This window comes from Pelobates fuscus, chromosome 4, assembly GCF_036172605.1.
Source record: "Pelobates fuscus isolate aPelFus1 chromosome 4, aPelFus1.pri, whole genome shotgun sequence".
In the NCBI taxonomy this organism is placed as follows: domain Eukaryota; kingdom Metazoa; phylum Chordata; class Amphibia; order Anura; family Pelobatidae; genus Pelobates; species Pelobates fuscus.
The window spans coordinates 248,358,168-248,385,639 of record NC_086320.1 but is presented as its reverse complement, the minus strand read 5'-3'; the positions used below and the strand labels follow the sequence as shown (position 1 = coordinate 248,385,639).

Below are 27,472 nucleotides of genomic sequence, written 5' to 3'. Positions count from 1 at the left end.
AAAAAAGCACAGAAAGGGGCTAAAGAGGACGGGGGGCTATACAGGGCACAGGAGGGGAGGGGCAAAAAATGGGCGGGGGGGCAAAATAAGTGCACATAAAGGGAAGTGAGCTGGAGAGGGCACAGGAGGGGAGGAGGAAAGTACACACAGAGGGGCTGGGGGAAGAAAAAAAAACACAAAGGGGCTGGGGGGACAATGAGGCACATAGAGGGGAAGGGGAAAATTAAACACACAAAGGGATTTGGGGGGAAAAATACACCTGCTGGGGTTAGAGAAAGGCTTGCTAGCCAGCTAAACTTGTCAGTCGCAGCCAGCCAGCTACAGCAGCCAGCAACAATAATGAAGGTGAAAAGAGCCACCTTGGGCTAGATATCAGATAGCTATGTTATATCACTATATTGTGAATGTGGCCAGAGTGTTAGAGAGGACCCATTAGACTCATTTGTAGTCTCTAATGGGGCCATAAGGGGACTCTTTCTATGGTACACAAATTTGTTCAATATATATTCTTTAAAACCTGAAAAAACTGTGGGTGTTTTTTACATACTAAATAGGGGGGATGTCCAAACACAGGATCCACCCCAGGTGCTAAATGTTCTAGGTATGCCACTGAGTGGCAGTATTCCTGACAGTCACCATTCTGAGCGTCTGCACACACAACGGAGTCAGACTCGGTTGTTCAACAATCAGCGTTCCTCACAAATTGTATGAGGATGTCAAGCGTCCTCTGATGCTTCTCATATAGAAACACTGGAATTGATCTGATGAGTGTGGCTTATGTGCTTCTTGTCCAATATGCTTGTCATAGAGAAGCTGTAGAAGGGCTGTTCTAGCTACATTTATATTATTAATATGTAAGGTTATCAGTGCTATTTGTTCAGTGGAACTATCTGTGGGTTACAGGGAGTGGGTCCTCGTAAAAATTAGTAATATGGGGAATTTAGTCTTCTTTGCTTTTCAAGGTATGCAGTTCTACTAACGAGCATACTGCAAATTACTATTTTGTGTTACTGGGAATCTATCTGCAGTGTCATTGCTATGATTTTATTTCTTCAATTTTGGATACAAAAGATTTGTCATTCAATAACGGGTTGTTGAGACACTAAGTTGTCTATATTTGTAATTTGAGTTATTATTAGCACCGGAGCATGATTTGACCAAACAATATGACCCACTGAACATTGGTATACCAAGTCCAATGAGGGTTCTAACAAAAGAAACAAGTCTACTCTGGAATATGACTTGTGGGCTGAAGATTAGTAGGTGTAACTACCTCTGAGAGGTGCAGTGTATTCCACACATCTTACAAACCAAATTTCATTACCAGTTTTGTCATTGATGATTCACATTGGTTTTTAAGTGCCGCTGATCTAGAGGAGACAGGGGACAGCTTTTCAATTGTAGGGTCTAGGACATGATTAATGTCTATGCATAAGATGGTGAGCCCTTGTTGTATCAGTGTTAGCTTTGTTAATAGCTTATATTAAACAATTATCTGGTGTTCATGAGGTGCATAAGCATTCACAAGTGTATGCATTACATTATTCAGGGGGCCAATTAAAATCATATAGTGGCCATTATGGTCTGCAATTTTCTTCAGTAGCTCAAATGTCACTGATTTGTGTGTAAGTATAGAGACACCCTTGATTTGGATGAATGTGTGGAGTGATGTTGAATAGGATATTCTCTACCACCAAATCTGGGCATCTGATCTGGGTATCTTACTTTGTATAAAATGCATCTCTTGTATGCAAAGCACATCTGCTCTGATTGCTTTAGCCTCCTTGAGGAACATGTGGCATTTATGGGGTGTGTTGAGTCCCCGAACATTATGGGAGTATAATTTCAAAATGTAGTGATATTGGTATTATCGATATACCAGTGCTGGCTAATTGTCTAAATGATATGATGCCAATTTAGCAGTCGCTTTGAGTGTGTTATACATTGTATGAGAGGTCTATCAACGGAGCTGGTGTGTAGTGATTAGGACTAGACCAGCTGCGTTTTATTTATTACTAAATTTTCACTATTGTATGTTCTCATTTTCTCTTTTCCACTGTGCACCAACATTTGAATATCAATATACATCTGAAAGAAATGTTACCACTGCATGCTAATATATCTGGAGCTGGTTATAAGCTCCAATAAATGTGAGTGTCAAATTCATACTTTTCTGTTATGCATTCTCTTATTACTTAGAATATTACACTATTGGTTTCTCTTTCTGTATTTCCATGTGTATCCCTGAACCATCCAAGTACTACAATAAGAAACACCACCTGGACAAAAGAGAACATTTTGGACTGTGTCCTCTGGACTTTTTCTTTTAAAATTTTCTACTGACAATAGGCACATACTGTTTGTTTTTTTTTTGTTGTTTTTTTATCTTGTGTTTTTTTGCTATGTCTGTTAGTAGTGTCTATTAGTATGGAATGTAATTGAAGATTATGCTAGCGTCAGTGTACCTATAATCCTAATTTTAATGACAGGAGGCGAGTATTTTGCATATCTCTCTTAACTAAACTCCACAGCATTAAAGAAAGTAAACGTTTAACCAATCAAAAATGCAATAGGGAGTAAGGTATTCCCAGAAAATAGGCTCCTCCTCCTTTCAGAAGCAACATCGTAACAGAGAAAAGTTTAATATCGTAACATAGAGAAAGTTCATCAAACGATATCCGGAAGGCGTAACTGTGAACTGCCGGTAATGTGATGATCAAACTGCTACCAACACCAACGGGTGGGCGAGCAACATAAGACGGTCCTCATGTGGGGTAGTCGTCCTAGTAATTCGCCAAAGTGGCTCTGGAAACTCTAGGAGATGGTGAAGTTAGACTGAAATGAGAGTGTGTAATGGGTTAGACTCTGGTCTCTTACTGGTTGTTATAATGACAGTGACCCAGCTATGATATTAGCAACATATGCGTAAATAATAGGATCAATAGATAACAGTTACTGTCCCTGACTGATGAAGGGATAGAGTAGAGACCGATACGAGATAAGGATGAGAGAGAGAAAACATACAGTTATAGTTCGACCTGTTCCATCTTCCCCGGGTGGGAAAGGGAGGAAAAATACTCGCCTCCTGTCATTATTAAAATTAAGATTATAGGTACACTGACGCTAGCATAATCTTCAATTTTATCACATGACAGGAGGCTTCCTATTTTGCATTTTTAACGCTGTGGTAAGAGTGACATGGCCGCATTAGAGTTTGGACGGAAGTCAAAAGTGCGAAACGTAGATTCTCTCCAGGGGAGGGCTGGCAGCCTTAGGCCTGGGGGGCAAAACCAGTCAAGTGGCCCATTGCACCACCAAATCAGTTCACCATCCATGCCCACCTTTTCCTGGTTTTATAACGGATATTGATGATATTCTAATCAGTAGCTCTTTGCCATACCCGCTCCTTCACAGCTCTGACTTTCAATGTTGTCAGAGCACAGGCTGAGAATCTCTGAGCCTGTGCTCCGACTCACTAACTGAGCACCGGAACCACGAGGGAGAGGATATGATCTGACTGCACCTACTGCTGGTGCGCACCAGTGGACCACCAGCGAATCTTTTAAATTAAATATGCTGGTTTACCCAACTTGTGAGCTGTGTTGGCCGCCGGGTGCCTCTGTTGTCATGGCACCCTGCGTGACCGCACAGCTTGCCCACCCCAATGGCTGGCCCTGCTGACACACACTGACATTACTACTTAGACATCCCTCAATATTAATACAGACATCAGAGTAAACACCAATAAACTGTGGAAACAGAGCTGATCCCCCCACATTTATAAAGGTTTGCTTAGAGGATTTATTGTAAGATTAAATCATGCCTCCTCCTGTCTCTCCCCCATGCGCTGCTCTGTAGGCTGGGAGGAAGTGAAGAGTAATCACATTCTCCCAGCACAACGCCACCTGTGGCTGCACGGGGAACAGCTGTTTAATGTAATGCTTGCAGGACGGCCAGCTGCCGCAGAACCTCTTTGTTTCCGTCTCTGCAAAGGGCTCCAGGCACTGCTTGTTGTGAGTGTGAGCCACTGTAAATTAGGGGCAGAGGGCACTTGCACTGCGGTCAAGACGGGTCTGGGCAGGAGGAGAGTGCAGTGCAATCAGTGAACTCCCCTCCTGTGGGTCACCAGTAGACTGGTGCACCCAGGGCTGCCATCAGAAATTTTGGGGCCCCTGACAAAGCACAAGGTCTGGCCCCCTCCCCCCCCCCCCCCCGACCCCTCCCTCCCGGGCCCGCCCACGCCCTACCTAGTCCGCTGACAATGATGCGGGACTGAATGTGGTGTGTATAGTGGAAGTGAATTAGAATGCGTATAATGGATGTAGTGTTTGTGTGTATTAGATACTGTTTGTGCAGTGAATGCAGAGTGTGTTAGTGTAGCGGATGCAGTGTGTATAGTGAACGCAGAGTGTGTTTGAGTAGTGGATGTAGTATGTGTACAGTGATTTAGTGTGTGTTTGTGTAGTGGATGTAGTGTTTGTATGTACTAGATGAAATGTGTTTAGTGGATGCAGTGTCTGTAGTTGATGTAGTGTGTGTATTAGACGCAGTGTCTGTGTATAGTGAATGCAGAGTGTTTCAATTTGTGGTGGATGTAGTGTGTGTACTGTGAATACAGGATGTTTGTGTAGTGGATGCTGTGTGTACAGTTAATGCAGAGTGTGTGTCAGTATAGTGAATCCAGAGTGTGTGCATAGTTTAGTGAATGCAGAGTGTGTGTTAGTGTGTAATGAATGCAGAGTGTGTGTTAGTGTGTAGTGAATGCAGAGTGTGTCAGTGTAATGAATGTAGTGTGTGTGTTAGTGCAGTGAATGCAGAGTGTGTGTTAATGTGTAGTGAATGCAGAGGGTGTGTTAGTGTGTAGCGGATGCAGAGTGTGTGTTAGTGTAGTGAATGCAGAGTGTTAATGTGTAGTGAATGCAGAGAGTGTTTGAGTAGTGGATGTAGTGTGTGTACAGTGATGTAGTGTGTGTTTGTGTAGTGGATGTAGTGTTTGTATGTACTAGATGAAATGTGTTTAGTGGATGCAGTGTCTGTAGTGGATGTAGTGTGTGTATTAGACACAGTGTATGTGTATAGTGAATGCAGAATGTTTAAATTTGTGGTGGATGTAGTGTGTGTACTGTGAATACAGGATGTTTGTGTAGTGGATGCAGAGTGTGTGTCAGTTTAGTGAATCCCGAGTGTGTGCATAGTTTAGTGAATGCAGAGTGTGTGTTAGTGTGTAATAAATGCAGAGTGTGTGTTAGGGTGTAGTGAATGCAGAGTGTGTCAGTGTAATGAATGTAGTGTGTGTGTAAATTTGTAGTGAATGCAGAGTGTGTGTTAATGTGTAGTGAATGCAGAGAATGTGTCAATGTGTAGTGAATGCAGATAGTGTGTTAGTGTAGTGAATGCAGAGAGTGTGTTAGTGTAGTGAATGCAGAGAGTGTGTTAATGTGTAGTGAATGCAGAGAGTGTGTTAGTGTGTAGCGGATGCAGAGTCTGTGTTAGTGTAGTGAATGCAGAGAGTGGGTTAGTGTGTAGTGGATGCAGAGTGTGTGTGTTAGTGTAGTGAATGCAGAGTGTGTTAGTGTGTAGCGGATGCAGAGTGTGTGTTAGTGTAGTGAATGCAGAGTGTGGTAATGTGTAGCGAATGCAGAGTGTGTGTCAGTATAGTGGATGCAGTGAGTGTGTTAGTGTGTAGTGTATGCAGAGTGCATGTTGTATTAGTGAATGCAGTGTGTGTATTGTATAAGTGTATGCACCGTGTGTGTTAGTGTATGCATTGTGTGTTGTATTAGTGTATGCAGTGTGTGTGTTTGTGTATGCAGTGTGTGTTGTATTAGTGTATGCAGTGTGTGTTGTGTCAGTGTATGCAGAGTGTGTTGTGTTAGTGTATGCAGTGTGTGTGTTGTGTCAGCGTATGCAGAGTGTGTGTTGTGTTAGTGTATGCAGTGTGTGTGTTGTGTCAGCGTATGCAGAGTGTGTGTTGTGTTAGTGTATGCAGTGTGTGTTGTGTCAGTGTATGCAAAGTGTGTTGTGTCAGTGTATGCAGAGTGTGTGTTGTGTTAGTGTATGCAGTGTGTGTTGTGTTGGTATATGCAGTGTGTGTTGTGTTAGTGTATGTATTGTGTGTGTGTTGTGTCAGTGTATGCAGTGTGTGTGTGTGTTTGTCAGTGTATGTAGTGTGTGTTGTGTCAGTGTATGCAGTGTGTGTGTGTGTGTTGTGTCAGTGTGTGTAGTGTGTGTGTGTGTGTGTGTGTTTTGTATCAGTGTATGCAGTGTGTGTGTTTTGTCAGTGTATGTAGTGTGTGTGTGTGTGTGTGTTTTGTGTCAGTGTATGCAGTGTGTGTGTTTTGTCAGTGTATGTAGTGTGTGTGTGTGTGTGTGTGTGTTGTGTCAGTGTATTCAGTGTGTGTGTGTTGTGTCAGTGTATGCAGTGTGTGTGTGTGTGTGTGTGTGTGTGTTGTGTCAGTGTATGTAGTGTGTGTGTGTGTGTGTGTGTTTTGTGTCAGTGTATGCAGTGTGTGTGTTTTGTCAGTGTATGTAGTGTGTGTGTGTGTGTGTTTTGTGTCAGTGTATGCAGTGTGTGTGTTTTGTCAGTGTATGTAGTGTGTGTGTGTGTGTGTTTTGTGTCAGTGTATGCAGTGTGTGTGTTTTGTCAGTGTATGTAGTGTGTGTGTGTGTTGTGTCAGTGTATGTAGTGTGTGTGTGTAAATGTCCAATGAGGAGAGGGAGGGGGGGGCATTTTAACATTATAAAAAAAAATTAATGTAATTAATTAAATTGTTTCTCCCCCCTCCCTGCTTACCTGTGTCTAGGGAGGGGGAGATTCCATCCCTGGTGGTCCGGTGGCATGGTGGGGCCCCCCGGCTTCCTGTTACCGCAGAGGGGGCACAGGCAGCACACAGCTTCTCCTCTTCTCTCCTCCAATAACTCTCGCGAGACCCGCGGAGCGTTGCCATGGCAACCGGGTCTCGCGAGAGTTATTAGCAGGGAGGAGAAGAGAAGAGGCTGTGTGCTGCCTGGGCCCCCTCTGCGGTAACAGGGAGCTGGGGGGCCCGCGGCTGCACACATAGATAGCGATATTCGCTATCTATGTGTGCAGGGATGGAAAGTGGGGCCCAGGACTGCCAGAGCAGTCCGGGCCCCCCAGGGCCGCCGGGCCCGTGACAACTGTCACGGTTGTCACCCCCTGATGGCGGCCCTGGGTGCACCTGCCCAGGACCAGAGCCGGTGCAAGGATTTTTGCCGCCCTAGACAAAATATAAATTTGCCGCCCCCCCATGTGACATCACAATGCCCCACCCAAATGATCTGCCATATGAACCAACGCTAGTGCTGCACACAGTACAGTAAAAAGCCTGCAGGGACCAGCTATAGACACCACAACCACTTCATTAAGCTATAGTGTCCCTTTAATGTGGGGTAAATTATAGATTAGTGTCACTAATAATATACTAGATTGCCTACTTACAATTAGATGAGGATGATGATGGGCTGCAGTTTGGCTCCACTGATCTGGTGTAGAACAGGATCTCTGGAGGCTGTTTGCAACTGTGGTCACAAAATTCAATGTTCTGGGAGAATTAGAAGCAGCTCCATTTTTTGGGCTCAAGGTCTGGGCCCCAGGGACTGACGGTGGGTATGCCCATAAGGCCCACTCATAAGTCCACTTATATGTTCCACCAACCCATGAGTTCGCTCACAGGGAGTGGAGTGTGTAGGGGATGTGTTATGTGTTATTGTAGAGGATCTAATATGTGTGCTTATGGTATGTAGTGTATAGGGATACCAGTTTGTGCAGGTGATGCAGTGTGTTTGTGTGTAGTGGAAGCAGTGTGTATTTGTGTATAAGGGATGTATTATGTGTTTCTGGTTGTGTGTAAGGGATGCATTGTGTGAATCTGTGTTTGTATGCGTAAGGGATGCAAGGTGTGTGTCTGTATGTGTGTGCATTGAGTGTAAGAGATGCATTGTGTTTCTGTGTGTATGTAAGAAAAGCAGTGTGTGTGTGTTTGCATTGTCTGTTTCTGTGTATGTGTGCAAAGGATGCATTGTCTTTATGTGTAAGGGTTGCATTGTGTGTGTGTGTGTAATGGATGCATTGTGTGTTTCTCTGTGTGTAAGCGAAGCATGTTGTGTTTCTGTGTGTATAGGGATGCATTGTGTGTTTCTGTGTATGTGTAGGGATGCATTGTGTGTGTGTGTGTGTGTGCGCATAGTGTGAAAGAGCTCCCTGTCTTGCCCCCCTGTCCTATAGAGCTGTCCCTTCTGTCCCTTAGAGCTTCTTAACCCTCCTACTTCTTCTTACTCCCCCTTCTTCTTCTTACCCCCTCTTCTTCTTCTTCTTACATCCCCCTTCTTCTTACCCCCCCTTCTTCTTACTCCCCCCTCTTCTTCTTACTCCCCCCTCTTCTTCTTACTCCCCCCTCTTCTTCTTACTTCCCCCTCTTCTTCTTACTTCCCCCTCTACTTCTTACTCCCCACTCTTCTTACTCCCCACTCTTTTTCTTACTCCCCCTTCTTCTTACCCCCTATTTTTCTTATCTCCCCTCCTTCTTACTCCCCCCGTTCTTCTTACCCCCTCTTCTTCTTACTTCCCCTTCTTCTTCTTACCCCCTCTTTTTCTTATCTCCCCTCCATCTTACCCCCCCTCTTCTTACTCAACCCCTTATTTTTCTTATCTCCCCTCCTTCTTACTCCTCCCTCCCCCTCTTCTTATTCCCCCTCTCCCTCTTCTTACTCCACGTCCCCCTCTTCTTCCCCCCTTTTTCTTATCTCCCCTCCTTCTTAATGCCCCTCTTCTTACTCCCCCCCTCTACTTATTCCCCCTCTCCCTCTGCTTATTCCCCTCTCCCTCTTCTTACTCCCCCCTCCCTCTCTTCTTCTTACTCCCCCCTCCCCTCTTCTTACTCCCCCTCCCCTCTTCTTACTCCCCCTCCCTTCTTCTTACTCCCCCTCCCCTCTCCCCCTCCCCTCTTCTTACTCCCCCCCTCCCCTCTTCTTACTCCCCCCTCCCCTCTTCTTACTCCCCCTCCTCTCTTCTTACCCCCCCTCCCCTCTTCTTACTCCCCCCTCCCCTCTTCTTACTCCCCCCCTCCCCTCTTCTTACTCCCCCCTCCCCTCTTCTTACTCCCCCCTCCCCTCTTCTTACTCCCCCCTCCCCTCTTCTTACTCCTCCCTCCCCTCTTCTTACTCCCCCCTCCCCTCTTCTTACTTCCCCCTCTCCCCTCTTCTTACTCCCCCCTCCCCTCTTCTTACTCCCCCCTCCCCTCTTCTTACTCCCCCCTCCCCTCTTCTTACTCCCCCCTCCCATTTCTTACTCCCCCCCTCCCCTCTTCTTACTCCCCCCTCCCCTCTTCTTATTCCCCCCCTCCCCTCTTCTTACTCCCCCCCTCCCCTCTTCTTACTCCCCCTCCCCTCTTCTTACTCCCCCCTCCCCTCTTCTTACTCCCCCCCTCCCCTCTTCTTACTCCCCCCCTTCTAACTCCCCCCTCCCCTCTTCTTACTCCCCCCCTCCCCTCTTCTTACTCCCCCCCTCCCCTCTTCTTACTCCCCCCCCTCCCCTCTTCTTACTCCTCCCCTCCCTTCTTCTTACCCCCTCCCCTGTAGTGTGGCCGAGCCGCTTTCCGGTCCGCAGTGCCGGCCGGAGTGATGGGAAGGTGCACGCTCAGTGTGCACCTTCCTGTCAGTCCGGCCGGTTACAGGAAACAGGAACTCCGCGCGGAACAGGAGTTTCTGTTTCCTGTAACCGGCCGGACTGACAGGAAGGTGCACACTCAGTGTGCACCTTCCTATCACTCCGGCCGGGACCGCGGACCGGAGCTACAGGGGAGGGGAGGGAGGGAAAAGCTGCTGCAGCCGTCTGAGCGCTCTTTGCAGAGCGCTCGGTGGCTGCAGCTTTTAAAGGGCCAGCCCGCCGTGGTCGGTCCTAAAAGAATTTCGGGCGGCCTGGGGGGCACCTGATTCTCTCGACCAGTCTGCGGAACGTAGAATGTCCGATAATGAGGCACCTGCTGAGAAGGCTGAGGAAGCAGCTGCTCCTCGTACTGAGTGGGCCCCGAAGGAAGCATCTACGCCAGCTTATGAGAGTATCCAGCGAACCCATCTGGCGAGTGTAGTGGAAGTGATGGGGACGTGTGGTCGAACATATGAGACGAGGAGTTGTCCGGTAGGTGGTGTCCGAATTGGAGTCGTAACTTCAACATAGCGTCGTAGAGTGGTTACCACGCAGAGATGCGGATCGGAGTTGAGGAAGGGGTAGAAAACTGTTGAGGAGTCTGATTTCGAGCGACGTGATATGTGGAATGTGACTCCCTCTGGGGAGACCGAGAAAGCGTCTATGTCAAACGCCCGGACGTCTGATACTCTGCGGAAGGACACCAGACAGAGCAGGATCGTTAGTTTGGCAGAGAGTTGTCGAAGTGAGAGTCTATCATTGGTCGGCCATTCCCTCAGGAAGCGTAGGACTATCTCGACATCCCAGAGTCGTAAATATTTAGGTTCGGGGGGTCGTTGTAGACGGATGCCCCTGAGAAGTCGACATACCAGCGGGTCTTTACCCACTGGGGTCCCTATTATGGGGACGTGGGCCGCTGAGATGGCGGAATGGACCACATTAATCGACCTGTATGATCGTCCTGTAGAGAACAGGTGGGTGAGGTAGATTAAAATGGAGGGGATAGAGGCCGTAAATTAATCGAGGTTCCTTTCCATGCACCAATCGGACCAGGAATGCCAAGTGGATCTTCTGGTTCCTGGAGCCCATGAATCCCATAGGAGGTCCCTGCGATAGTTCGCCGACTTGCCAGGCACCCCGGAAAGTGTCCAGGCCACCAGATAGAGTCGATTGGCCGGGATTAGTGGGTGGGAGCTCCCTTTCGGATCCCTGAGGGTATACTGGTGTGAAGGTAGTAGAAGGGGATCCTGGTAAGATAGGGCTAGGAGGTCTGGAAACCATGGTTGCCCCATCCATAGAGGTGTGATGAGTAGAAGAGATACTCGTTGTCGTCTTAGGTAGTGTATGGTCCTTGCTATCATGGTGAATGGGGGAAAGGCGTATGCCCCCGTGGTCGGCCATGGCTGGAGGAACGCATCCGTTGCTTTGCTCTCCGGGTCCGTTAACCAGCTGAAGTATGTCTGTGTTTGCCTGTTGTTGCGAGATGCAAATAGGTCTAGGTAAAATGGACCTCAAAGTTGTTGTAGACTTTGGAATATTTGGGGATCCAGTTTCCAATCGCTGGTGTCCCTCCAGTGTCGTGAAAACCAGTCCGCCGTGAGGTTCGTGTCCTCCGGGAGGTATTCCGCTTTGAGGGAGATGTTGCGGGGTAAGCAGAAATCGAAAATCTCCTTAGTTATTTCTGACAAGATCCAGGATCGTGCCCCGCCCAGGCGGTTGATGTAGCGGACCGCTGAGATGTTGTCCATCCGTAGAAGGATGCAGCAGTCCGTCTTCTTTTGCGAGGCTGCGGATGGCAAAGGAGGCTGCGGATGCCAGGAGTTCCAGGCAGTTTATGTGCATGTGGAGGTCTTGGGAGGTCCAGGCTCTGCCTGTTGATGTACCGTTGATGTGGCGCCCCAACCCCAGAGGCTGGCGTCCGATTCCAGGACTATGTCAGGTGTGCTCCCAAAGATGGCTCGACCGTTCCATGCTGTCTAGCCACCAGCTGAGTTCCTCTCTGACCTCCTCTGTTACTGGGATCGGTTGGTCGTAAGATGGGTTTTGCCTGAGGCAAGAAGCTTTGAGGCGTTGCATCGCTCTGTAGTGAAGTGGGCCCGGGAAGATAGCTTTTATAGAAGCTGAGAGGAGTCCCACTATTCGAGCGAGGGCGCGGAGTGGAATGGTATGGGCGCGAATGGTCTTGCGCAATTCTTTGCGAATGTTGGAGATCTTTGACGCCGGTAGTCTTAGGGTGCTTGTGGTGGAGTCTATCTCGAATCCGAGGAACTGTACTGTTTGAGATGGTGTCATGGCTGACTTGTGGAAACTTACTATAAACCCCAGGGATGATAGGAGGTCTGTGGCGTAGCCTGTGTGCTGTATCAGTCTGGACTTGTCGGAGCAGAACAGTAGGAGGTCGTCCAGGTAAATGATGCACCGGATTCCTTGTGCTCGAAGATGAGTGACCACGGGCTTCAGTAGTTTGGTGAAGCACCATGGGGCTGAGCTGAGGCCAAAGGGAAGGCATGTGAATTGCCAAGGGTGGCCTTGCCAGTGGAACCGCAGGAATTGTCGACAGGAATGGTGGACGGGTACTGAAAAGTATGCGTCCTTTAAGTCCAGTCTTGTGAACCAATCTTTGTCTTGTAACAGATCTCTCAGGAGGTGTATGCCTTCCATCTTGAAATGCCTGTACGTAACATATTAGTTGAGTCTTTTTAAGTTTATGACGGGGCGAAAGTCTCCTGTTTTCTTCTTCACTAAGAATATGTTACTGAAGAAGCCTTGCGGTCCGGAGGCGGGTTTGATTGCACCTTTCGCTTGTAGTTCTTGTAGTTCCTTGTGAATGAGTTTGGTGTTCTCCGTTGAACATTTGATAGGGTGTGGAGTGACAGTCTGTTGTGGATGGTTCGTGAAGTCGATGATATATCCCTGCACCGTTTGCAGGATCCAGCTGTCCGTGGAAATGGTTCGCCATTCCTGAAAGAAAAGGGAGATGCGACCTGCAATACGAAAAGAAAGGCAATATGTTAGGTGGGTGCTTACCTGTGGAAAAACATGCTCTGCCGCGGGTACGTGGTCCACGTCCTCTGTCCACCCCTCTGGTGTAGGGGAATTGGTGACGGTACCCCACTTCGGGGTAGAAAGGTTGGGGCCTTGTGTTACGGGGGCGCCGCTCGGATGAGAGGGCGGCATTGGTGTTACCAACAAAGCAAAAGCATCTTTGTGCCCACTCCCGAACATCGTGAGCCCATTTGCGAACCATGGTCGCGTTGAATTGGTCTGCTTTCGTGAGTGCATCATCCGCCAGGTACATGATCCTGGAAAGTGGTCCCACTGAGTCCAGTAGTTTGTCCTGGACTGCCCTAAAACCTTTCTCTACGCCCTTGCGTGGGTCACGGCCACCACGGGACATAAAAGTGGTCATCACCTGGTCTTGTCCATGGCTTTGCGGAGCCAGAGATGCATAAATTTTGCAAGATGCTCTGGGGGTGTCCAGTCCCCTAAACGAGGATGCCTTAGGTTTCTTGGATCGAACAATCTCTGGCCCGATGGGTTGAAGATAGCGTCCTCGTCCTCTGGCGGGTTATCCGCAGCGTGGGTCACTTGGGAATCTCCCAGCAATGTGTGTGTTAATAGACCGGGTTGGGACTCTGAGTCGGTACCCCAAGTGTCTTCTTGCCCGTCTGACTCTTCAGCTTGCCATGAATCTAAAATGGCCAAGGACTTGGACTGCATGTCATCCTCTTTAGAGGAGTAATTAAGTAGTGGGGTCGGCGTAGCGACCGTTGAGGGCTTGCGTCTTTTAGTCGGGGCTTTACCCTTGGCCGGGTTCTGTTGGCCCTTTTCCCCTTTCCAGTGGCGTTTGCCAGTGGAGGGTTCTTGGCTCTCATGTGGTTCCGAATCGTGTCGGGATTGGTGGGTTTTTGATGGTATCCTCTTTTCAGTATTAGAGGCCATCATTTTGGAGAGTGCTTTCTCCATGGAGGCTGCTATAGCCTCGTTTATCATATTTTGGAAGTTAACTGAATTTTGAGAGGCTTCCATGTTTTGATCAGAAATACAATATATATGGCACAGGGCGGAACAAGTAACTATAGAGGTCAGTGCAGCTGTACTTTATTCACTGTAAGTAACGCTTTGCTGACCCCAGCAGGGTGCAGTGGTGTACTAATAGATATATTCAGAAAATTATAATTATAAAAATTATAATATGGTAGTAACCCCAGCAGGGTCTGTGGTGTATTTGAGTAAGGTGATCCCAGTAGGATCTAAGAATAACAGATGCAGAAATCCTAATACAGAGTATGAACAATGATAATAGTATGTATCATGCACTAATAGTGCCAAAAGGTAGCCTTAATAGGGCAACACCACCAAATTGGGATTTATAATATTATGCTGGGCTTCACCCAGGGTGACAGAGGTGGCCACAGGGCGACCTCCAAATCAAGCAGCAATTATATATGGAGCAGCACTCCAAACAGGCACAGGGTAATAATTCTGGTGCCTATGTACAGCAGAGGTAATAAGGAACGGACTGACCTCTTGAGAGTGGATATCGTGATTATCCGAGCGGAGTGTGTCCCTCGCGGCACCGCAATGGAAACAAAATGCGGCCGCGAGACGCGAGATTGCAAATGGCCGCCGTGTGTGAGGGACGGGCGGAGAACCGCGCGCGGCAAATGGGGAAGAAAGGCCGTAACGAAACGGCAGTGAAGGGCTGGGTAGGCGGAAGTAGAAAGTCTGCAGGTCCGCCCGCAGACGGCGATAAAAGGGGGATAAAAGAGTATAAATGAATAAGGGGATATTCTGTTAATATAAATGAAAGTAAATACAATAAAATCAAATAAATAAATGCTAGCAGAAGAAAGGGTGTGTAACACTGTAGCTAGAAACTAACTGAAACACAAAATATAAGGAAAAATAGTCAGAAAAGAAATGCTAAAACATATATGAAGTAAATATAAATATGAAATACTATAAGGTCATAAAACCGTATAATATATATTCATAAAGGAAGAGCCCAAAAACTCTGACCTGTCTGCGATGGAGCAGTAAAGAAAGAGGAGGAGGAGCCTATTTTCTGGGAATACCTTACTCCCTATTGCATTTTTGATTGGTTAAACATTTACTTTCTTTACTGCTGTGGAGCTTAGTAAAGAGAGATATGCAAAATAGGAAGCCTCCTGTCATGTGATAAAATTCAGAACAGAGAAGCTATGTAATGTTGATAATTCACGAAAAGTACAAGGGACTTATTAAATTAAATGTATGCTTACTAATCCAAGGAGCCTAAACAACAAAATGGGGGAACTGGAGGCAAAAGCATACACTAAACAATGTGACAATAGGCATAACTGAAACATGGTGGGAAGAGACACATGACTGGGCAGTTAACTTAAATGGGTACATGTTATTTAGGAAGGATAGGAATAACAAGAAGGGTGGTGGGATATGTTTGTATGTCAACCATGAGTTAAAGCCAAATCTTAAGCAAGTGGAATGCGATAAGGAAAATGTGGAAGTTTTATGGGTAAATATCTGTTTGGGGCAAAAGAAGGGAAATCAACTATTGGTTGGGATATGTTATAAACCACCTAATGTTAATATTGAGGAGCAAATTGAGAATGCTGCAAATCTGGGTAACATTTTGATTATTGGAGATTTTAATTACCCTGATATAAATTGGGACAGAGGGACTAGTAGCTCAGCAAAAGGAATTGGGTTTTTGAACTTGTTAAATGACACCTTCATGTCACAACTTGTACAAGCACCAACGAAAAAGGATGCTTGTCTGGACCTGGTTTTAACAAACAACGTTGATCTTTTGACCAACATTCAAGTAGGTGAGCACTTGGGAAATAGCAATCACAATATAGTGTCCTTTGAAATAAACTCAAAAAAACAAAAGCACATGGGGTATACTAAAACATATCATTTTTTATAAGGCCAATTTGTATAAGTTAAGGGCAGCTTTACAAAATATTGACTGGCATAACCTCTTTAGTGAAAAGAACACTGAGGATAATAATGGAACATCTTTCAACAAATATTAGAAAGGTAAATTTCTCAGTATGTACCATTGGGTAATAAATATAAAAGAAACTAATTGAATCAAATGTGGCTTAGTAGATAAGTAAAATAAGAGATTGAAAATAAGAAAAGGGCATTTAAATCATTTAAATTGGACAAATCAGATGAATCCTATAAAAGATATAAGGAAGCCAATAATGCGTGCAAAAAGGCAATTAGATTTGCAAAACTTCAAACCAAATTGTTGTGTGCAAACTCCGCCCAAGGAATCAAATCAATCCAATTATCCTGGTGTTCGGATACAAAACAGCGCAAATATTGCTCGATCTTCTGGTTGGTACGTTCAGCAGCCCCATTAGATTGGGGATGGCAGGCCGATGAGAAATTCAATTGAATACCCAACTGGGAACAGAAGGATCTCCAAAAACGAGATACAAACTGGGGGCCTCTATCAGAGACAATATCTGTAGGCATTCCATGCAAGCGAAAAATCTCCCTAGCAAAAATCACGGCTAATTCGGGAGCAGAAGGTAGTTTAAGTAAGGGAATAAAATGAGCCATTTTAGTAAACCTATCAACAACAGAGAGAATAACTGTATGGTTACGAGAGACTGGTAATTCGACAATAAAGTCCATAGCTAAACTGGACCACGGTTTCTTGGGTATGGCCAAAGGTTGTAGTAAGCCACACGGAAGCGTGTGAGGTTGTTTAGATTTAGCACAAATGGTACAAGCCATGACATACTCTCTAGTATCTCCACGCAAGGTAGGCCACCAAAATTTTTGGGAAATCAGAGAGAAGGTCTTGTGGATGCCAGGATGTCCGGCAATTCTACTGTCGTGGAAGCATGAGAGTAATTCAGTCTGGAGGGAGGATGGAACAAAGTACTTTCCAACAGGGGTACTAGCGGGAGCCAAGCGTTGCTCCTTTTCTATTTTGAGTAATAAAGGAGAGTGAACTTTCAAACTGGTATTGGCTACAATATTCTGTTTGGGAACTATGGAAGACATGGGAACTTCTTGAAAAGTATTGGGTTCGAATTGACGTGAAAGAGCATCAGCCTTGGTATTCTTGGTGCCAGGTCTGTAGGTCAGAATGTAATTAAAATGAGCATGGAACAAGGACCAACGAGCTTGTCTGGCGGACATTCTTTTCACTTCCCCAATGTACGATAAATTCTTATGGTCAGTCAAAATGGTAACTGGTTGCAAAGTCCCTTCTAAAAGATGTCTCCATTCCTTCAAGGCCATGATCACCGCCAATAGTTCTCTGTCCCCAATGTCATACCGTCTCTCCGTGTCGGATAATTTTTTAGAAAAAAATCCACACGGATGTAACGGCTTACCTAACCTTACCTTGCCTTTGTGAGAGGACTGCCCCTACACCCGTCTCTGAGGCATCCACTTCCAGTAAAAAAGGCAAAGAGGTGTCAGGATGAACCAAAATCGGAGCAGAGGCAAAAGTCTCCTTGAGAGTCTTGAAGGCAGCCAATGCCTCCTTGGTGCACACTTTGGTATTAGCCACTTCTTGGTCATGTTAGTAATGGGTGCTATTATAGATGAGAATCCCTTAATGAAGCGTCTATAATAATTGGAGAATCCAATAAATCTTTGTAAGGCCTTGAGTCCAGAGGGCAACGGCCAGTGTAAGATAGACTGAAGTTTCACTGGGTCCATCTTGAAACCTTCACTGGAAATAACATAACCTAGAAAATTTATCTGGGATTGGTCAAAACTACATTTTTCCAATTTGCAGTATAAACCGTGTTTTAATAGAGTATGCAACACTCTCCTAACTTGTCTGTGATGAATTTCTTTGTTTTTGGAATGTATTAGTATGTCGTCCAGGTATACTATTACGCATTTCTCTTGAAATTCTCTCAATACTTCATTGATGAGATCCTGAAAAACAGCTGGAGCATTGCATAGCCCGAAGGGCATCACCGTATACTCATAGTGCCCATAATGTGTATTGAATGCAGTTTTCCACTCATCGCCTTGCTGAATTCTTACCAAGTTATAGGCTCCTCGTAAGTCCAACTTGGCAAAAATTCTGGAACCTTTAATTCTATCAAATAGCTCCATGATTAGAGGAATAGGGTAAGCGTTTTTAATGGTTATTTTATTAAGGCCCCGGTAATCTATGCATGGTCTTAGAGTACCATCCTTCTTTGAAACAAAGAAGAATCCAGCACCCACTGGTGATGTAGACCTTCTAATAAACCCCTTTTCCAGATTTTCTTTGATATATTCTTCTAGTACCAGATTCTCTTTAGTGGATAAAGGATATACAGTACCACGGGGAGGCATCGTGCCAGGTAATAGCTTAATAGAGCAGTCAAAAGACCTATGGGGAGGTAAAGTGTCAGCCCTTCCCTTATCAAAGACTGATTTAAGGTCCTGGTATTGAAGAGGTATCCCTGAATCACTGCACTGGGAATGTTTAGAGGGTATGTTCGCTATGGGAACAGGTTTGACCCGATGCAAGCACCTGCCAGTACACCCCGAACCCCACGATACTATCTCTCCTAACTCCCAATCAATGACAGGATTGTGTTTCTTTAGCCATGGATATCCCAAAACCACGGGAAATGAAGGAGAAGAAATTAAAAGTAATGATATAGTCTCCTCGTGAAGCATGCCTATAGTAGCTTTGATAGGTAAAGTTTCATGAGAAATTACAGGCTCTGAAAGTGGTCTACCATCTATGGCCTCCACGGCCAATGGTGTTTCTTTTAATTGAAAAGGAAGACATTGTTTCTCGGCAAAAACTAGATCCATGAAGCTCTCTGCTGCTCCAGAATCTATTAACGCAAAGGTATTCACAGAAACCTTCTCCCAGATCAAAGAGATAGGAATAAGAAGCCTATGGTCTTTCTGACTGTTAGAGGACGAGATCGCATCACCCAAGGCCTGTCCTCTGGAGGGACTTAGGTGCGAGCATTTCCCGGCCTAGTAGGACAGGAAATGAGTAAGTGACCCCTTTGTCCACAATATAAACAGAGACCCTCTCTTCTCTATATTGTCTCTCTTGTTCAGTTAGTCGAGTAGTTCCTAACTGCATAGGTTCAGGTAGTGCTAGTACCATGGAATCGGAATTTTGAAATGAGGGAGCTAATTTAATAGAAGGTCTACGAATTCTATCCCTAGTGTTTTGTCTTTGTCTCATACGTTCATCAATGCGGGATAAAAACAAGATTAAATCTTCTAAATTTTCAGGAAGTTCCCTAGTAGCTACCTCATCTAACATTCCCTCAGATAGTCAGTTTAGAAAGACATCTATGAATGCCTGTTCATTCCACTTCACCTCAGAAGCCAAAGATCTAAACTCTAAGGCATAATTCACAAGAGAACTATTCCTTTGCCTGAGGCGTAGCAATGCCTTAGCGGCGTTAGTCTTCCTCCCTGGAGGATCGAATGTTCTTCTGAAGGCTTCTATAAAGGCGTTATAATTGTAAACTAGTGGATTATCATTGTCCCATAGCAGATTGGCCCATCTAAGTGCTTTATCTATCAGCAAGGTTATAATAAATCCGACCCTGGCTCTGTCAGTAGGATAGGCCCGGGGTTGTAATTTGAAATGAATACTAATCTGGTTCAAAAAACCTCGACAAGTATCTGGTGAACCATCATAGCGTAGTGGTGAAGTCACACGAAAGGAAGACCCTACCGTAGCTACTTCTAATCCTGTGTTACCAGGAGTAGAAAAGGACGTACGGGTCTCCTCAGGCTGCAAGTTCGGCCAAGATAATAATGCCTGTAAGGCCATAGCCATTTGGTCCATTCTATGATCTATAGCTTCGAATCTAGAGTCCTGAGAGGAGGCCTGGGAACTAGTACCTGCAGGATCCATTGGCCCTGTCGTAATGTCAGGATCCAGACAGGGATCCAACACACAGAGTACTAGAACAGATAGACGTATACCGGACCTTAGAGTGGCCGGACTAACGTCACATAAACAGAGAATAGTCAGGGGCGAGCCGAGGTCGAGGGAAGGAGAAGACAGGTAAGCGAGATCCAAGCTGAGGGTCAAGGGAATGAGAGAGAAGCAAAGTCAGAGAACACGCCAAGTCAATAACCAGAAAACCAAACATAAAGAACGCACTGAGGGAACATGCAAGCTGAAACCACGACAGGGCAACGAGTCACTGGGAGGGATTGCCTTTTATACCTTCTCTCTTTAATTGGTACCCACGCCCCCAATATGTCCTGGTTTGAATATTCCGGCGGGTTGTGACGTCATCGACGTAGTGACGTCGGCGGGATTGCGCCGCGTCATAAAAGGAGGCGGGGTTATCGCGGCCAGCGTTAAACATGCCGATATTGCTGGAGGAAGGAGAGGTATCAGTGGCAGGTACCATGACAAAGTGTACCATAGCATCTCAAGTTTTCTCCAGTTGCCAATCCGGCACAACACTTTTAAGAGTCATCTTTTCTCCCATTGTCATTTTAGAGGGCGAGTTCCACATTTTAATTACAATGAGAGACTTCCCTCTAGTGTATGGAATGCTGTCATTGTCCCATTTCTAAGGAACATCAATCTTGCTGTGTAAGCCCATCTGTACAGTATGTGGTTGTTTCTCAGAATCTTTTTTACAGGGTGTTACGGAACTATCGTTCACTGGATATATACAGTTACTTTTGTTACATTGGAAACCTTTGTTTCATATGAACACCGCATACCAGCCATTCATCTATATGAATGATTGACCACCCGGCCCTTGGCGTGTGCCGCCACTTAGCATCATTGACCCTGAAACTACAGAACGAACCGACGAACAGTCGACCACCCTGCTACAGAGGTGTGCCAACGATTAACTTCCCAGCGGGTCGCGGTTTGTGGTTAACCGCAAGTCAATTGACTATCATCAAGGGGGTCTCTATTCGTACACAAATTACCCGAACGGAGTACCGGACAATATACGAAAGAACTGTCGAACGACGACCACCCGAACCCGGCGTGTGTTCTCAATTAAGTGGTAGTTTCTGCGGTTAACCGCAAGCTAAGTACCTAACCCCAGGTGGTCGCCGTTCGCATACCGAACACGCGGCGGCCATCTTGTTGCCAGCGAGGGTTCAGCGGCACTTGGTAGTAAAATCTACGTAACTGCACGAATCCCGCTAAAAGGTCGGTTGTCCTATCCGTTCAGCTCAAAACTGTACGAACAGACTTATATATCAGAACTCTGGCACACCGTTTGTGAGATCTGAGCTAGATTCATACGTGCACTCAGATATGAGCTATCCGACGAATGGTTACATTAACTATTTTCGTATTAAAATGTTGAAGTTATATATTTTTATGGAGAGAAAAAACAGGTCGCAAGAGTATTCTGAGAACGGACAGCAGCTGAAATAGCCTGCCCTTCGGTGGGTACCCGCTCAGAACTCAAGCTGGTTTTAGCTCATCTTGTGCCATTACAGAGAGAACATATCTGAAGCATATCAGACTGGTCCCACCCATACGGGCAGTCCAGATCCGAAATGCCAGCAAGTTCTCTCTGCACGAGAGATACAGCAACCCCAGACGATCGTTTCAGCCTTGTTAGGCATCATCAGTGAGGCATAGCTGATATCTCTCTAGGCACCGTGAGCAAGGGGTCCACGTCTGGATTACCCTTTAAACTTATGGAGAGAAAAAACAGGTCGCAAGAGTATTCTGAGAACGGACAGCAGCTGAAATAGCCTGCCCTTCGGTGGGTCCCCGCTCAGAACTCAAGCTGGTCTCTGTAATGGCACAAGATGAGCAAAAAACAGCTTGAGAACTGAGCGGGGACCGACCGAAGGGCAGGCTATTTCAGCTGCTGCCTGTTCTCAGTATTCTCTTGCGAACCATTTTTTACTCTCCACAAGTTTAAGGGATAATCCAGACGTGGACCCCTTGCTCACGGTGCCTAGGGAGACATCAGCTATGCCTCACTGATGATGCCTAACAAGGCTGAAACGATCGTCTGGGGTTGCTGTGTCTCTCGTGCAGAGGGAACTTGCTGGCATTTCGGATCTGGACTGCCCGTATGGGTGAGACCAGTCTGATATGTTTCAGAGAAGTTCTCTCTGTAATGGCACAAGATGAGCAAAAAACAGCTTGAGAACTGAGCGGGGACCGACCGAAGGGCAGGCTATTTCAGCTGCTGCCTGTTCTCAGTATTCTCTTGCGAACCATTTTTTACTCTCCACAAGTTTAAGGGATAATCCAGACGTGGACCCCTTGCTCACGGTGCCTAGGGAGACATCAGCTATGCCTCACTGATGATGCCTAACAAGGCTGAAACGATCGTCTGGGGTTGCTGTGTCTCTCGTGCAGAGGGAACTTGCTGGCATTTCGGATCTGGACTGCCCGTATATATGGGACCAGTCTGATATGTTTCAGAGAAGTTCTCTCTGTAATGGCACAAGATGAGCAAAAAACAGCTTGAGAACTGAGCGGGGACCGACCGAAGGGCAGGCTATTTCAGCTGCTGCCTGTTCTCAGTATTCTCTTGCGAACCATTTTTTACTCTCCACAAGTTTAAGGGATAATCCAGACGTGGACCCCTTGCTCACGGTGCCTAGGGAGACATCAGCTATGCCTCACTGATGATGCCTAACAAGGCTGAAACGATCGTCTGGGGTTGCTGTGTCTCTCGTGCAGAGGGAACTTGCTGGCATTTCGGATCTGGACTGCCCGTATGGGTGGGACCAGTCTGATATGTTTCAGAGAAGTTCTCTCTGTAATGGCACAAGATGAGCAAAAAACAGCTTGAGAACTGAGCGGGGACCGACCGAAGGGCAGGCTATTTCAGCTGCTGCCTGTTCTCAGTATTCTCTTGCGAACCATTTTTTATATATTTTTATGTTATTTTCTTATGGGTGTAAAATGGGGTATTGCCATGTGCTTGCAGATAATTAGGTAATTGTAACCGCTAAGGCCAATTATCTCCAAGCTAGGCAGGGACATTTTAAAATGTTGCACTGTGTTGTCATTGGATAAACTATGTCATTGTCCTGTGTACTATCAGGTCCAGAGGGGGCTGTCCCTTGGTCTGAAAGTTGCATAAATTGTCCCGCCTGAGTGCCATTAAATCAGTTCGTGTTACCCTCAAATCGCAGCCTCGACTCGTTTTGTAGGGAAGAGTGTATCCTAGCTGTGTCATAGCTAGTGGGATGATTCTACACTTGCAGGTTTTGCCGATGGAAGCAGCGTTTGTCTCTCCGAGCTCGGGAACCAGGATATCCGAAAGTGGTCCAACCTCCAGCCAGCTTGGGGCAACCGTAACACAGGGGAAAAAGATTTACAGTGCTGATACTTTGGCCTAGGTACCCAGAACACCCTATCCAAGAGCAACATGTCTGTTGGGACATCCCATGAGAGATATCCAAGGAGGCCATGAACATAGATAAATAGGTTCATAGTAGTGACTCCTTTGAGTATACCCTACACACGGAGATGATTCCTTCATGCTAGATCCTCCACATCCATAATTTTGGCTACTACAGTTTCTAATTGGAACTTCAATTATTGCAGCTTGTTATCCAAGCCGTTTTGTGCCTCAGCAAATTTTTCCAATTTGGTTTCCATGTGGGATGTGTGATTTCCCAATTCTTCCAGGTCTCTAGTAATATTATCCACACTAGTATTTTAAGTAGCTATAATTTTGGATGACAGAGCCTCCAGAGATTATTTTAGGTATTCTTTGGTAAGGTGCTCTTCCTCCTGTAGGTACTCAATTTCTAATTCAGACTGCTATCTCCCGACGGCCCACCACGATCGTGTGTCACAGACAATAATTTTTGCCCTAAAATAAATAATCTTTTGGGTTTGCTGTGGGTGTCATCCACTTTGCAAATAGGTGGCAGAAAGCAGGATTTTAACGTTTTCTAGAGCAGATGTGATGGAACTAAGCTTTAGACGTTAATCTTGCCCGGCCATTACCCACACCTCCGTTAACTAAGAATTGTAATACCTCTAGCTAGGTCTCTGTGTGAGCTGAGTTAAACTCCTGTGCATACGAGGAAACCCAGGGGTACCTCTCTGTCAGCTGGGTCCCAGACATGCAGAGCTCAGAGTGAGATTGGCATGCAGCATGCATCTACATCTCCATAGTCAGAAATGTAGTGTAGCAAGGTTCAATCCCTGCTCACACCAGCTGATACATCAAGTTTGGATCTGGTGCTTGGGAGACTCCCAGGGTCTTAACAAACCCTTGAGGATCTCCTTCCATGCTCCAATGGCATTTTGATCTGTGCTGGGCTTTGTCAGTTGCCTAGCAACTATTGAAATGCATTAAGCATACTAATTTCAATGCAAAAATGTATCTGCCTGTCATACTGAAAATAGCCAGTAGATAACCGCAATATCCCACTCTCTGTTTTAGCTTAGAATATCAGCACTGATATTAGCAGAGGGAAACCCTTGGGATTAGTCTTAAATTAAAGATTATGGATTACGATTAGCTTTAAAATAAGCATTAGGTTTAGTAATAGGTTTATTATTAGGTTTATATTTCAGATATGTAATATGTGTTGGTGCAATAAATTAGTAAGAAATTGCTGTTGGCAAAATTTGCTTTGGTGAAAACCAAACAAATTAAGCTTAATTCTTTCTTGGTTCAATTTCGAGCTGCATTCCAGTAATCAACATTTCTACAGACTAGTATTGGCTCCTATTGTCATCTAGAATTATTATTAAACAGTTATTATGCATACATACTAACTTGCATATGTTTAATATTTTTATGTACTATCAAAACTATGCTGTAAACTCACCACTGTCTCTCCGCTCTCGGCTTAAATCCAAAAGGAATGAGTTGTCACCCTCTTCAGGCACTTCTGCCAGATCTGCAGCCTAATAATATTTAAAAGAGAATATACTGATATGTATAAACTGGGAATAATATAGCATCAGATAAATATATAATTTATATATATATATATATATATTTTATTTTATTTTTAAATGAATAAAACACACAAAATAATGTTGGAGTACTTTACAATCTGTTATTAGAAAATAAAATAGCCACCAAGCTTTAACTAAAAACTACAAAAAAATAAATCAATGTTATATATATATATATATATATATATATATATATATATATATATATAAAACCAGGGAGCTGCACTCATCTGAACATGCATAAATGTGGTGCTGCTGGGAGCCATTTATTACAATACTTAAGATCCAGCGCACTCACTTATCCACTAAACAGCAACTTCCTATGTTGACAGAAAATCTGTCAACATTGAAGTTGCTGTTTAGTGGATAAGTGAGTGTGCTGGATCTTGTGTATTATATATGTGTATTTTTATATATTCACTTAAAGCTAAAGGGTGCTTTTAGTTAAGGGTTGTCCTTATTTTTATTTATTTTCTTTCCTTTGGGATGTTTTTTCCTGCATCATCACCGCGGACAATGGTCAGGTTATGTTTCTTTTTTTATCTAAACTGGTAAATGCCTAGCTATAAGACAGTTTACCTTTTGAAAGTGAGATTTACGGTAGTTTTTTCACTTTGGGTCTAAAGGGTGTGTTTAGTTTTTTGTAAAAATTTTGATGCACTATAACTGGGTATTTTTTGTTGTCTTCTTGTTTTTTTTTTGTGTATATCTTGCAGAGTAGTTACTGGTGAGGGAGGGGGATCCATGATTGGCTACTATGATTAAATATGCTCCTTTAAATTTCAAGGGACTGAATTCCCTGAATTAAAAAAAAAAAATAAAAAAAAAAAATACATATTTGTGGAATTCAAGAAACACATTGGTTACCCATAGAGTAGGAGTTGATTACCGTAGATCTAGAGATTTACTACATGTGTTCAAATCTCATAAGAGAAATTAATAACATAATCTACACAATTATAAAGGTCTATGCCCGCAACCACTCCCCTATAAAGTACACATGGAAGACTGTCTCTCGGGCTGAAAAGATAAAACATCAATAATGCATAAAGACTGGGTAGGCTTCATTGAAAGTACCGTATTTATCGGCGTATAACACGCACCTCATTTTTAGAAAGAAATTCCAGGAAATTTCCCCCCTCATCCCATAGTATCCCCCCCTCATCCCATAGTGTCCCCCCTTTCCATAGTATTCTCCCCCCTTTCCATAGTATTCTCCCCCCTCCCATAGTATTCCCCCCTCCTCCCATAGTATTCCCCCCCTCCTCCCATAGTATTCTCCCCCCTCCCCTCCCATAGTATTCTCCCCCCCTCCCCTCCCATAGTATTCTCCCCCCCTCCCCTCCCATAGTATTCTCCCCCCTCCCCTCCCATAGTATATAGTATTCTCCCCCCTCCCCTCCCATAGTATTCTCCCCCCCCTCCCCTCGTATTCTCCCCCCCCTCCCCTCGTATTCTCCCCCCCCTCCCCTCCCATAGTATTCTCCCCCCCTCCCCTCCCATAGTATTCTCCCCCCCTCCCCTCTCCCCTCCCATAGTATTCTCCCCCCTCCCCTCCCATAGTGTACTTTCCTCCCCCTCCCCTCCCATAGTGTACTTTCCTCCTCCTCCCCTCCCATAGTGTACTTCCCCTCCTCCCCTCCCATAGTGTACTTTCCTCCCCCTCCCCTCCCATAGTGTACTTTCCTCCCCCTCCCCTCCCATAGTGTACTTTCCTCCCCCTCCCCTCCCCTCCCATAGTGTACTTTCCTCCCCTCCCATAATTACTTACCTGTCCTGAAGCGTGGGCCGGCTTCACACCGTGCACCGCGGAACAGGAACTTTAATTTAAGGTTCCGGTTTCCGGCGGGACTGAAAGGAAGTGTGCACACTATTGTGCACACTTCCTTTCAGTCCCGCCGGAAACCGGAACCTTAAATTAAAGTTCCTGTACCGCGGTGCGCGCTGTGAAGCCGGCCCACGCTTCAGGACAGGTAAGTAATTATGGGATATCGGCGTATAACACGCACCCACGATTTTCCCCCTATTTTCAGGGGGAAAAAGTGCGTGTTATACGCCGATAAATACGGTATATTATCTGTGTACAATGTTAGAAGACACTTTGTTATTTTGCACATGGCACAGTTGGAAGGAGGATTCCTGGTATGCCTCCCTGGTCTGTCTTGGATGCCTGCAGGAGAGTCTAGCTAACAAAGAAGGCGATCGCCTCTCCTCCTACCTGCACTGTATATTTGTGTAAATAGATACTTTTCACCACTTAGTTTTTTTTTTTTTTATACAATATCTGCTAGTTACGCAGCTAGAGAGTTGTTTGTGCTGTTATAGCAAGAGTACACATCTTATACAGGATTAAATATCCCAGTCTTTGTTTCTTATCCCTTTTTTTTTAAATTTGTTTTATTAATACTTATTAAAAGGTATGTTTTATCCCCCCTCCCCCGCGCCACCCCCACCCAACCTTTCCCCCCGCCCCACATTCTAAATACACACACACACATTGACTGACAGATACGCATACACTAGCTAACAGAAACACACACTTGCTAACAGAAACACACACACACAGTAACAGACACACTCACACTCAGAAACAGACACACACTCACTCACTAGCAGACACAAACTAGCAGACACACACACTAACAGGCAAACACACACACTAAGACACACACAGTCAGACACACACACACACTCACTAACAGACACACACACTCACAGGCAAACACCAACAGAAACACACTAACAGAAACACACTAACAGACACACACACTAACAGACACACACTAACAGACACACACACTAACATACACACACTAACAGACACAGACACACACACTAACAGACACAGACACACACACTAACAGACACAGACACACACACTAACAGACACACACACTAACCCACATTAACAC

At 45.3% G+C, this 27,472-nt stretch overlaps 1 protein-coding gene across 2 annotated transcripts in view; it reads right to left on the bottom strand.

Annotated features, from left to right (window-relative positions):
* STAC (SH3 and cysteine rich domain) overlaps positions 1-27,472 on the bottom strand; it is a 411,447-nt gene that overhangs the window by 44,429 nt on the left and 339,546 nt on the right. For both annotated transcript variants that reach the window (XM_063452039.1, XM_063452040.1), the window contains exon 6: positions 24,428-24,506. In XM_063452039.1, coding sequence (XP_063308109.1) covers positions 24,428-24,506 — 79 coding nt within the window. The remainder of the gene's footprint in view (positions 1-24,427; positions 24,507-27,472) is intronic.